This window comes from Chrysochloris asiatica, unplaced genomic scaffold (genome assembly GCF_000296735.1).
Source record: "Chrysochloris asiatica unplaced genomic scaffold, ChrAsi1.0 scaffold00007, whole genome shotgun sequence".
Classification (NCBI taxonomy): Eukaryota; Metazoa; Chordata; class Mammalia; order Afrosoricida; family Chrysochloridae; genus Chrysochloris; species Chrysochloris asiatica.
In genome coordinates, this window is record NW_006408525.1 from 32,188,354 (window position 1) to 32,198,420 (window position 10,067).

At 50.6% G+C, this 10,067-nt stretch overlaps 1 protein-coding gene across 8 annotated transcripts in view; it reads left to right on the forward strand.

Annotated features, from left to right (window-relative positions):
• MAPT (microtubule-associated protein tau) overlaps positions 1-10,067 on the forward strand; it is a 67,387-nt gene that overhangs the window by 4,424 nt on the left and 52,896 nt on the right. For 4 of the 8 annotated variants that reach the window (XM_006833539.1, XM_006833540.1, XM_006833541.1 and 1 more), the window contains exons 2-3: positions 4,646-4,729; positions 7,583-7,657. The exons of 2 other annotated variants lie outside the window; for them this stretch is intronic. In XM_006833539.1, the coding sequence (XP_006833602.1) occupies positions 4,646-4,729; positions 7,583-7,657 (159 nt within the window). The remainder of the gene's footprint in view (positions 1-4,645; positions 4,730-7,582; positions 7,658-10,067) is intronic. 2 more of the 8 variants (XM_006833542.1, XM_006833545.1) reach the window with 1 other exon arrangement.

The following is a 10,067-nucleotide window of genomic DNA, read 5'->3' on the forward strand; positions in this document are numbered from 1 at the left end:
ATCTTCTTGTCCATATATTTGTCACCTGGATATGTCTGACACCTAGCAGTTAAGGTGGCTAATGAAACAAACCTGAAAGACTGTCGGCACAATGCTCTGTAACCATGTGTCTCAAGCCTTCTTGAGGCAGTTTGCAGGTTTTCTTACCAACTTTCCTGCAAGCTCCAGAATTAAGGCCTGTGTGGCTGCTGGAAGCTGGCTGAGAGTTCACTGCTCTTATGCTGGGTGGGCGCGGCAGGGCCTTGTGTTTGGGTGAAGGACATCTGAGCTCACAGTGTAAATGGACATCACCTGCCTGCTTATCTCAGATAAGCATAGAACCTAGTCCAGAAACTGACTCTAAGGCTACCCCCACCCCAGCTGTAGAGGCTTTTGTGGAGCCCCCTGGGGCCTCTCTGGCATCTTATCCCTGGCTCGAACTTCTGGGCGTGGGTGTGGTGGAGGCCCTGGTGGGGTCCTTGGTCTGTCAGAGCCCCTGGCAGCTCTGAATCTTGCTCAGAACACAGCTTATGGGCAGTTCAGATAAGTATCCCCTGTGCTGTGGCCTTCCAGGCATTCCAGCAGCTTCTTTACCCACCACTCAGCCTTCCCCTGCTCTTCAGGGTCCTCCTCCTACAGTCCCTAGCTCCGAAGTGTTCTCCAGCCTCACAGTTATGGCTTTGTCCAGGCACAGTGACACCTCAATCTCTAACTGAGGTGACATGTGTCCCCAACCAACTACTGAGTGTTCAGGCCACCCTGAAACCTAACGAGTCACAACCCTGCTCCTTGCTCCCGACGCGTTGGACCATTCCTGGTTCTCCACTGCTGTCAGCAACATCACCACCAACTAGCCAACAGATGGCCCAGTCAGCCCTTCACCATGTCCCTACACATCACCTGGGATCTGACCCTCCATGACCTGGTCCAGATTTCCCACCACAAACCTGGACTGCGCACCATCGGCAGGCCTCTTGACCTTTACACCCTCCACCTTCATCCTGTCATCTCCCAACGGGCAAGAGTCACCACTCCTTAAGGCTACGGTCAGCCCACAGGACACTCCCAGCTTGCATACGTCCAGCTCTTGAACTGAGAATGGGTTTTACTTTGTCATATGGTTGGGGTGGAGGGCAGGAGAATCAAAAGAAGAAGACTATTTCATAACAAGTGACAATGATATGAAATTCAGATGTTAGTATCCATAAATAGGCTTTATTGGAACACAGCCATGTTCATTTCTTTACGTACTGTCTGTGGTTACTCTCGAGCTGCAATGGCAGAGTTGAGTAGCTGCGATAGAGACCTATGGACCACAAAGCCTAAGCATTTACTCTCAGGTTTTTGGCAGAAAGTGTTTTGGCCTCTGCTTTCAGGCATTTATTTTAACAAATTGAGTACTGCTGCAGGCCAGGCTTGGGGTCAGGTACAGCTGGGAATATAGGGCAAGGTTCTGTGCCTCCAGAGCTAATAGGCTGGAAAGCAGGATGAGGATGCTGGGGGATGTGGCAGAAGGTGGGTACCGTGTGTGGTGGAGACATGTGCTGCTGGCGGAGCTCAAGGGAAGAGTTTGGGCAGGTTTGAACAGGATTCTGGGAGTCCCACTTGACACTTCAGGAGGGGTGGGTAGGGCTGGGGGTGATTCAGATGAGGAGAATGAGCGTGTCCAATGGCAAGGAGCCAGGAAGTCCCCAATCTGTTTAGGGGTCCTGAGAAGATGACTTTGAGATCAGAAGTATAGCAAAATGGTGGCATTTTGTATAAAAGAGCAAACTTTTTTAAGCACATAATAATTAAAATACAGAAATGAAGGCAGTAGGAGGAGCAGGTAGGGAAGGAGAGGCAGAGAGGGGATGAGTTCAAGACCCACCCGCAAGGTCACCCGAGGACCCAAGCTGAGAGTGACGTCGGGATTCTGGACAGTCTTGGGGAACTCAGCCCAGAGATGTTTAGTGACAGGGTGGGGAGGACAGCTTCTCAGAGAGTGAAGGAGCAAGCAGGAAGGGAAGACAGAACAGCCAGCAGTCCCTCAGATGTGACAGAGGAAGGAAGGAAGAGAAATAACACCATGAACCTGGCCCCCCAATTAGGGCCGGACAGAACCTTCCAGACCTGCCCCTCCCCCAGCATTCACAGATGCTTTGTCACCTTGATATATGTCTGACTACGTACTCTACTTGACAGAACTTAACAACAACATATAAAAAATAGAGGTATCCACAAGACAAAGGGCCTTATCTCCTCCCACGTAGTTGAAGTCCAGAGATAACAGGGCTGCTGTGAGGTTCCTTGTGGTTGGTGGGGGGTGCTCACTCTCTGCCCGTCTTTGTCTTTGCTGTTCTGAGTGTGTGATGCCCATCTTCCAGGCATCTCGTGGTCCATAGAGGCCTCTGGAAAACGAAGGAGGGGAACAGACACAAAGAGGGCTCCTCCCAGCTGAGTGACCTTCTTTTCCCATCTTCTCTGAATGTCCAATCCAGCCACTTCCTCTAAAGTCCCATCAGCCACTTCTGCCTGCATGGGAGGCTGGAAGAGCTGCCCTTTTAACTGGGCGCGGTGCCATCCTGGATCCAATTGGGGCTCTGTGACTGGGGAGGGAGGGGAAAACAGACACTGTGGAGCCACAAAGGGGCGTTTGTCCTCTTTGTCCCGTACTTAATGGGTATCCATCTCATATGGGTTGACTTTTCCTTAGGTGGCCAGAGCCCGTCTGTCCATCTGGTTGTGTGATCAGTTACCTACCCAGAAACCCCCAGGGATTCCCATTCAACACCGCCATTATTGGCATCATCAAAAAAGACTCAAGTTCCTGTTAGTGAGCAGTACAACACTGGGTGGGTTAATAATGACACAGTAATAATAGTAATTGCTGCTATCATTTACTCAGGACTTATTACAGGCCAGGCATAGTTCTGTGGGCTCTGAATAAGCTTTGCACAGCTTCATGCTCACAGCAGCCCTGTGAAAGGTAAGGCAACTGGCCCAGAGTCCCACAGGACTCAAGCCTCCACCTGCCTGACTCCGGAGGCTGTACTCTATACTCCTAGGAGCCTTCCACACTTCAGGACAATGAGGTAGCAGAGGAAAACAGCTCTTATGTGAAGACATGAGTCCATTGGGCTAAGATCAGAGGAATATTGACCTGGAGGCTGAGATGCAGTCAAAAGACACAGGGCTGCTTTGGAGAAGAGTGAGGGCAGGACTGAGCCTAGAGGACAAAGGACGGGGGAATAGAGATGGTGAGGTGAGGGTGAGAAGGATCAGGCAAGGGGAGCTGAGGCCAAGGAGATGGCTGGAAGGTCCTGACAAAGGCTCCAAAACTGACAGGAATGCTTCAAGTAACCAGCTGACCACCCATCATCCATCCATCCACCCAGTCTGAGCCATGACTTACTGTGAGGATCTCCTGAAGGTAGTCCAGGTGGGAGTGAACTGGAGCAGGAAGCCCAAGATTGCCCCCTGTAAATGCTTGGTTCCTTCACCTCCATGAGAACTGGATCCACAGACATAAACCCATATGGTTTGCCAGGTATTTCTGCCAATGCTCCCTCATGGGATCCTCCCAACAGCTGCAGCTGCCATCCACCCATTCTATAAATAAGGAAGCTTAAGAAATAAGAGGTGAAACTGGGACTAGAACCTAGACATCTTGACCCTGGGTCCTGTGCTCTCTAGACTGAAACCCCGTCTACCCATCAGGAGACTTTCAAGAGAACACTCTTTAACTAGCCTGGCCCAGCACTGGTACATGTGGCTGCTAGAGTCTTTGACTCTGTGTTTATCCTTTTTCTGCATTAGACTGTGTGCTCTAGGTGACATTTGGTTCCTTCTGACCACTTGACTCTATACAATGGATGCTCAAGAAGTATTGACCTTGATTTTTAAGACCTTGACTTTCCAAGCCTTGGAATACTTGCCAAGACAGATCTATCCCTGGTGGCCAGGATGCCACAGGGGGAGGGACAGTTCACTCCTTGCATGCGAAGGAAACAGATTTCATTAAGCCAACAAATCCACCTTACCAATGATGTGGATGGTAGAAAGTGTGGATGTCAACATTGGAGTTCTGAACGTAGTTTTCTTGTAGACAACCACAGCTGATGTTTCAAATAGGACTCATGGCTTATTTCTCAATCCTGGGAGATCTCACTATGAAAGGAATCGAGTGAAGTCCAAGTGCCCATTTAGCAGTAGGCAGTGGACCTGCCCTGAGCAGATTCCTTCTCAGAGGAAGGAGTTGGATCACTGAGTGTCTTTCCAAGTGTCTGTCTGTCACTAATGAGGGCCTAAGATCTGGGATTAAAATCTCCAATAAGGAAAGACAGAGCAGCAGGTTCCAGTGTGGCTGAATTTGCAGTTCTCTGCTCCTGGTGGTCAATGTAACAGCCTCTCTCTGGTTTAGAACCGCTAGCCGATTCAAAGGCAATTTCTCTTCTTACCCAGGAGCAAACACACAGCCCCTGCATCTTAGCCTGATGGTCCTGGTGTGGAGGCACATCTGTTGGGTGGGAACGTAGTCCATCCCCTTTGTGGTCATTTCATCCATCCGGCTCCGCAATGGGTCATTTTCAACTCCAAAAGACTTTGCTTCCCGAGTTCCTCCTGAGGCTGAAAGGAGGGGTGGGGAGAGGCAGTCATTCTGAGGGGCTCACTGTGTATGTTCCAGACTCTCCCCTGCAGACCTCCACCGATGATGGAGCTGAGGAACCAGGCTCAGAGACCTCTGCTAAGAGTACGCCGACGGCCGAAGGTGGGGCCTCCCTCCTCACATTGCTTCACTCAAACAGCACCCTCATGTCTCCAGCCTGTGCTTAGCTGCGCTTTGAGCCCATACATGCCACCCTACATGGCTGCGTTTGCTGCTGCCTCCTGCTCTGGCCAAGAGATGTGCTTGCTCTGCTTTGCAGGCTGGGGGTCAGGTCCCAGGGTGTTGCAGGGACCCAGCCCATCTTTCATGCCACGCTCATGGAGCCGGGGGAAGGGGGGTGGGGAGCACCCTCTATGTGTCTGTGTTCTAGAGGCAGCCATCCCTGGAGAGGCTGGGATTGATGGCAGAGCAGGCCCCAAGCACAGTTCCACTAAGCCCCCATCATCCTTCCGGAATGCCATCAGGAGCCCTCCAGCTCTTCCTTCATGTGCCCCCACATCTCAGAGCAGCATTTTGACTGAGGGAAGGGACAGGTCTGTGCGTGTGTCCAAGCCTACACCCTCAGAGCAGTTTTGTTATTTTTTCATTTCTGACCTCTGAGCTTGGCCTGGGCCTGTGGACTTTGATCATGGTGTTTGTTCAACCCTTCTTCCAACCTGCCCTCTCCAGACATTTGGTGTCCCGAGCATTAAAAATCTCCTCAGGTGTTTCCTAAAGTATTTTTGGTCCTGATTTTGACTACTTTCCTTTGTTTCCGTCTTCCCAAGACTGAGTTTGGCTGCAGGTAACAAAAACCCAGCCGACTGGCATATGTTTAAGGAGAGTTGTCTCACACAGTCAGATAACTGGACCTAATAGCTCCCAGGGTCACTGATGCCTTTCTGTTGTCGTCTTCTACCATCTTAGTTGGATTTTTTCACTCATGGCTCCAAAATGACTGCTGCACTTCCAGACATCACATCTACCTTTCAAGAAGGAAGAAAGTAGCAAAGGAAAGTGATCAAAATGACCCTGATAACCAATATGTTCCCGCCCCCTTTTTTCGGAAAGCAAGGCTTTCTAGCCAGACTTTCACTTCTGTCTTATTGGCCAGAAGTAGCTACAAGGAAGGCTGACACAAAGCATATTGCTTTCTAACCTCTTCCGTAGAAGAAATCAAGTAAGAAATTGAAAATGGCTTTTTAAATAGCTCTGGTGGCACACTGAAGGATAAGCACTGGATTGCTAAGTGCAAGGTTGACAGTTCAAACCCACCAGCTGCTCTGTAGGAGAAGTATGAGACTTTCTGCTCCTATAAAGATGTACAACCTTGGAAACCCTATACAGAGTCGCTATGGGTTGGAACTGACTTGATGGCAGGGAGATTTTTTGAGTTTGAGTACCCAGTCTGCTGTATCTGTCCCTCCTCCCCATCAGGGTCCAAGGTTCCATTCTCAGCACTTCCCAAGGCCCTGCCTGTTACTTTGCGAGCTGTGTCCTGGGGTGAGAACCTGACTCCAGCATTTCCTCAAGTTTCTGTTTATGCAGCCAGTCACTTGGTAGAGTGGAGGACGTGCCTCTCACCCTGAGGTTCTTAGCTTGGTGAGGAGAATATCAGGTCAAATTCTGCTCGCCTTCTTAGAGCAGGAGATGCAAGGCATTTCCTGCTGATATCAAGACAGTTTTGCAAGTTGCCTACCACTCTGAGAAAGTCTTGAAACCCTGCTTCCAGATCTTGTGCCTGCCTCCCCAATCAGAGTTTTCAGCATTATTCTGGAAGAAGAATCTTCCAATCAAGTCTTCCCACACTCACCACACTGCAGACCACAGATATTGGAGAGCATTGCTCCCACCCCACAGGGAAGGACCCTCCTGGATTGGGCTTTGCTCCACCTGCACCTGAGGTGACCTTAATTAAGATGGACGTGACTTAACTGACTTAGGCTATTGGAAGGGTGTCCAAGCTGACAATTGCTATGTTTGCCAGGAGCAGTCTGGGTGCGTGCCAGGGTATGGCTCAGGGAGCAGTGCTGACTTGGAGGTGTTCACCTGGAGAGAGGTTGGCAGTAACTTCTGGTGGGAGATCTTCACCTTCCTGCCTGCACTGTGAAGGCAGACCCATCTGCAGGCCTGGCGCCAAGTGCCCGACGCTGGACAAGACAGGGCCTGCCCATTGCCACGCAGGGGGCTCTGTTTCTGAGTCATAGGCCATGGGTTCAGGATGAGATGAGTGTCCAAGCTGGAAGAAACCTTGGAGGTGACACTCCCATTATGCAGATGAGGGAACTGAGGCTTAGAGAGGCCAAAGGACTTGCCAGAAGGCAGACAGTAAAGCCTAGGCTCCCCTCGCTAGCCCACTTCCTGTACTGCCCTAGGGCCAAGTCTGCCCTCTTGTTGTGAGGTGCTATCATGTCCTTCAAGCCAGTAGTGACTCTAGGGACCTTATGCACAACAGAATGAAACACTCTAGGCTCTTGCTGGGCCTGAAAACCTAACAGATGTGTGTGGTCAACTGCTTTTCCATCTCTCTTATGTAAACATCCTGGGGCCCATCCTCAGCAGTCTTCTCTGGTCCCCAGCTTTCCTGGCGGATGGGCTGGGCACTTTGTGAGCCAGTGCCGCTCAAATCAAGTATTGATGCGTGGCACTATGGGATAAACACTGGACTGTAAGGATAAGCACTGGACCGTAAGGTCGGTTTGAACCACAAGGCGGCAGTTCAAATCCATCAGCTGCTCCTTAGAAACCCTCTACAGAGTCGCCGTGAGTCGGAACTGACTTAGCGGCACTTAACAACAACCAGGGAGGTATCAGGCAGGTCAGGCTTGGAGCCCTGCTTTGTGGGGTTGCTTTTTGGCATGCGGCTGAGTCCCCTCCTTCTCCCCCTCTCCCCCACTGCTCTGCACAAGAAGCAAAGGTGAGGGGCTTGGTGTGGCTTATCTCAGCCCCTCTAAGGTGTTTCTTGGCGGTTTCCAGACGTGACAACGCCCCTAGTGGATGAGAGAGCATCAGGCAAGCAGCCCCACACGGAGATCCCAGAAGGAACCACAGGTGAGGGTGACTCCCCAGGAGAGCTGTGGGCCCAAGGGCTCCTCTGTTGATGGTGGAGGCCCTGCTGGGTGCCCTGGCTGCCAGGGATGTGAGAAGGGATTATCCAAGTCTCCAAGTGAGGCAGGAATGTGGGCGGGACCCAACTCAGGTTGTGAGGAGCTTTGTCTACTGATGGTTCTGTGACCCAACGGGCCTCCTGAAGCCAGGAGCTCTAGGGGTGTAGTGAATGAAACGTTGGGCTGCTAACCACAGGGTCTGTGGTTCAAAACCACCAGCTGCCCCAAGGGCAACAATTTCCAGTGTTGGAAACCCTAGTCAGAATTGAGATGGAGTGGGATTGAGATTCTCTGCAAAGTCTGAGGTTCAAACCTACCAGCTGCTCTGTGGGAGAAAGATGAAGCTATCTGTTCCCACAAAGATTTACAGTCTTGGAAACCCTAAGGAATAGTTCTACCTTGCCCTATAAGGCCACTATAAGTCAGAATAGACTTGATGGTAGTTGTTGTTGTTGTTAAGTGCCGTCGAGTCGGTTCTGACCCATAGCAACCCTGTATAGGGTTTCCAAAGAACGACTGGTGAACTTGAACCTCCAATCTTACAGTTCAAATGACTTTGCAGTCTGGTGCATTAATCCACAGTGCTTTGATTTCTTTTGGCTTCTCCTCTCCTCTCGGTCAGAACATGAGTTCCGGAGGTCTCTGTTCTCTGAGGAAGACTGGTGGCAGACCCCTGTTATCTTCACACCTAAGATCAGTCCACCCTTCTGCTCAGACTCTGCCTCCCGGGGGCCGGGGGGTGGTCAGTTTCCCTAGGAGCACCTGAGCAGGCTGCAGGGTCCAGGGACTGAGCACGCCTTCTGAGGATATTAAGTGTCCCTCTAACTCTACTGAGGAGTCCTGGTGGCATTGTAGGATAAGCACTGGACTGCTAACTTCCAGGTCAGCTATCCATATCCGCAGCCACTCCATGGGAAAAAGAGTAGACTGTCTGCTCCCATAAAGATCTGCAATCTCAGAAAGCCTATATAGAGTCGGTATAAATTGGAATGGACTCGATGGCAGTGGGCTTACTTTGTTTTTCTATCTTTATTACATAGAACTGTTTGTAGCCTAGCATTCTTTTTTGGGATTGTGTCACTTTTGCAAATAGATCTGTATAAAGCAGGTGCAACAAGACTGTTCCGGCAACACAGATGGTGAGGAATGGTCCAATGGGGCCACTGGTCTCAGGACTGCCAGATTCCCTCCAGAGCTGCCCAGCCTGGGCCGAGGATGCCAGACACAGGTCTTTGAAGGAGTGGCCAGTACCAACTAGTGTTCTCACTGTCACTCCCTGAATGTCCCCTCTCCTGGGCCCGTGTAAATGTTCCAGCGTTGACGTGGTGATTCAAAAAGTGCCCGAAATGTAGAAGAGGTCTTGACAGAATTTCACCAGCACCGGAGAGGAGGAAGTTATCCTGGCTCAGGAGTTTATCTTTCTGCCCTAAAAACACATGCTCAGTTGGGAAGCCTGCAGCATTTTCTGTGCTGAGGATACAGAGGGCTAAGCAGCACCACCTCCAACTCCTTCCAAGTCCATTTCTACTTGTTGAGATGGCAATGAATACTGTCTTCTGAGATGGATGGAGGAGGATGTTCTTGACACCTGGCAGGGCCTCCCCTGGAGCCTGAAGAGCACTTAAGGCTGTGGAATGGACTCATAGGGGTGAGAGCATGAGTCCCTTTATTTTTGTCTCCCACTGTCCCTTTATAATTTATCCAGTGGTGGAAAGCCTTCTGCCTAGGCTAATTCTGGACTTTATGGTGACTCCTCAGTTACCTTTAGTCTTCATAAGTCACAAAGCACAGTCTGAAAATGCTCATTAGAATGTGCAGCCCCATGAAGCAGTGGAACTCCTAACCCCTCCCCTTCAGGCTGGGGGTGGGCAACTGGAACGCTCCCATGAATCCACACTGCTGGGAGTTCATAGTCTCCGCACTTAGTTACTAAGTTTAAAGTTGACTCTTTGTCTCCGAGGAACTGTTTGTGAATTCTTCCAGACTCTTTCTCCAACTCCATCACCATCTCTAGTGATCCTCACCAGAAGGTCCGTTCATCTGCACTTATTCCAGCAGAAATGCATTCTCTTTTTAGCCCCTGGAGATCTACCTCCATCTTCAACTTGGTTGTGGTCAGCTTGTTCCTGTTTGTGCCGCATGATCTCAGGTGGCCCGAGGCTTTCCCTTGGGAAACGTGTGGGCATTCTTTGCCCAGATAAACTTTGGTCCCTTGACCAGTTGCTGGGCTGCAGGATTCCTTTTCCTCTGCCACGGACTCTTACCCTCTAGTTTTTCCAGGTAGGATTCTGACAGCAGTCTTCCATGTCACACCCTCACCATGCTGTTGTTGTCAGGTGCCATCGAGTCGGAAC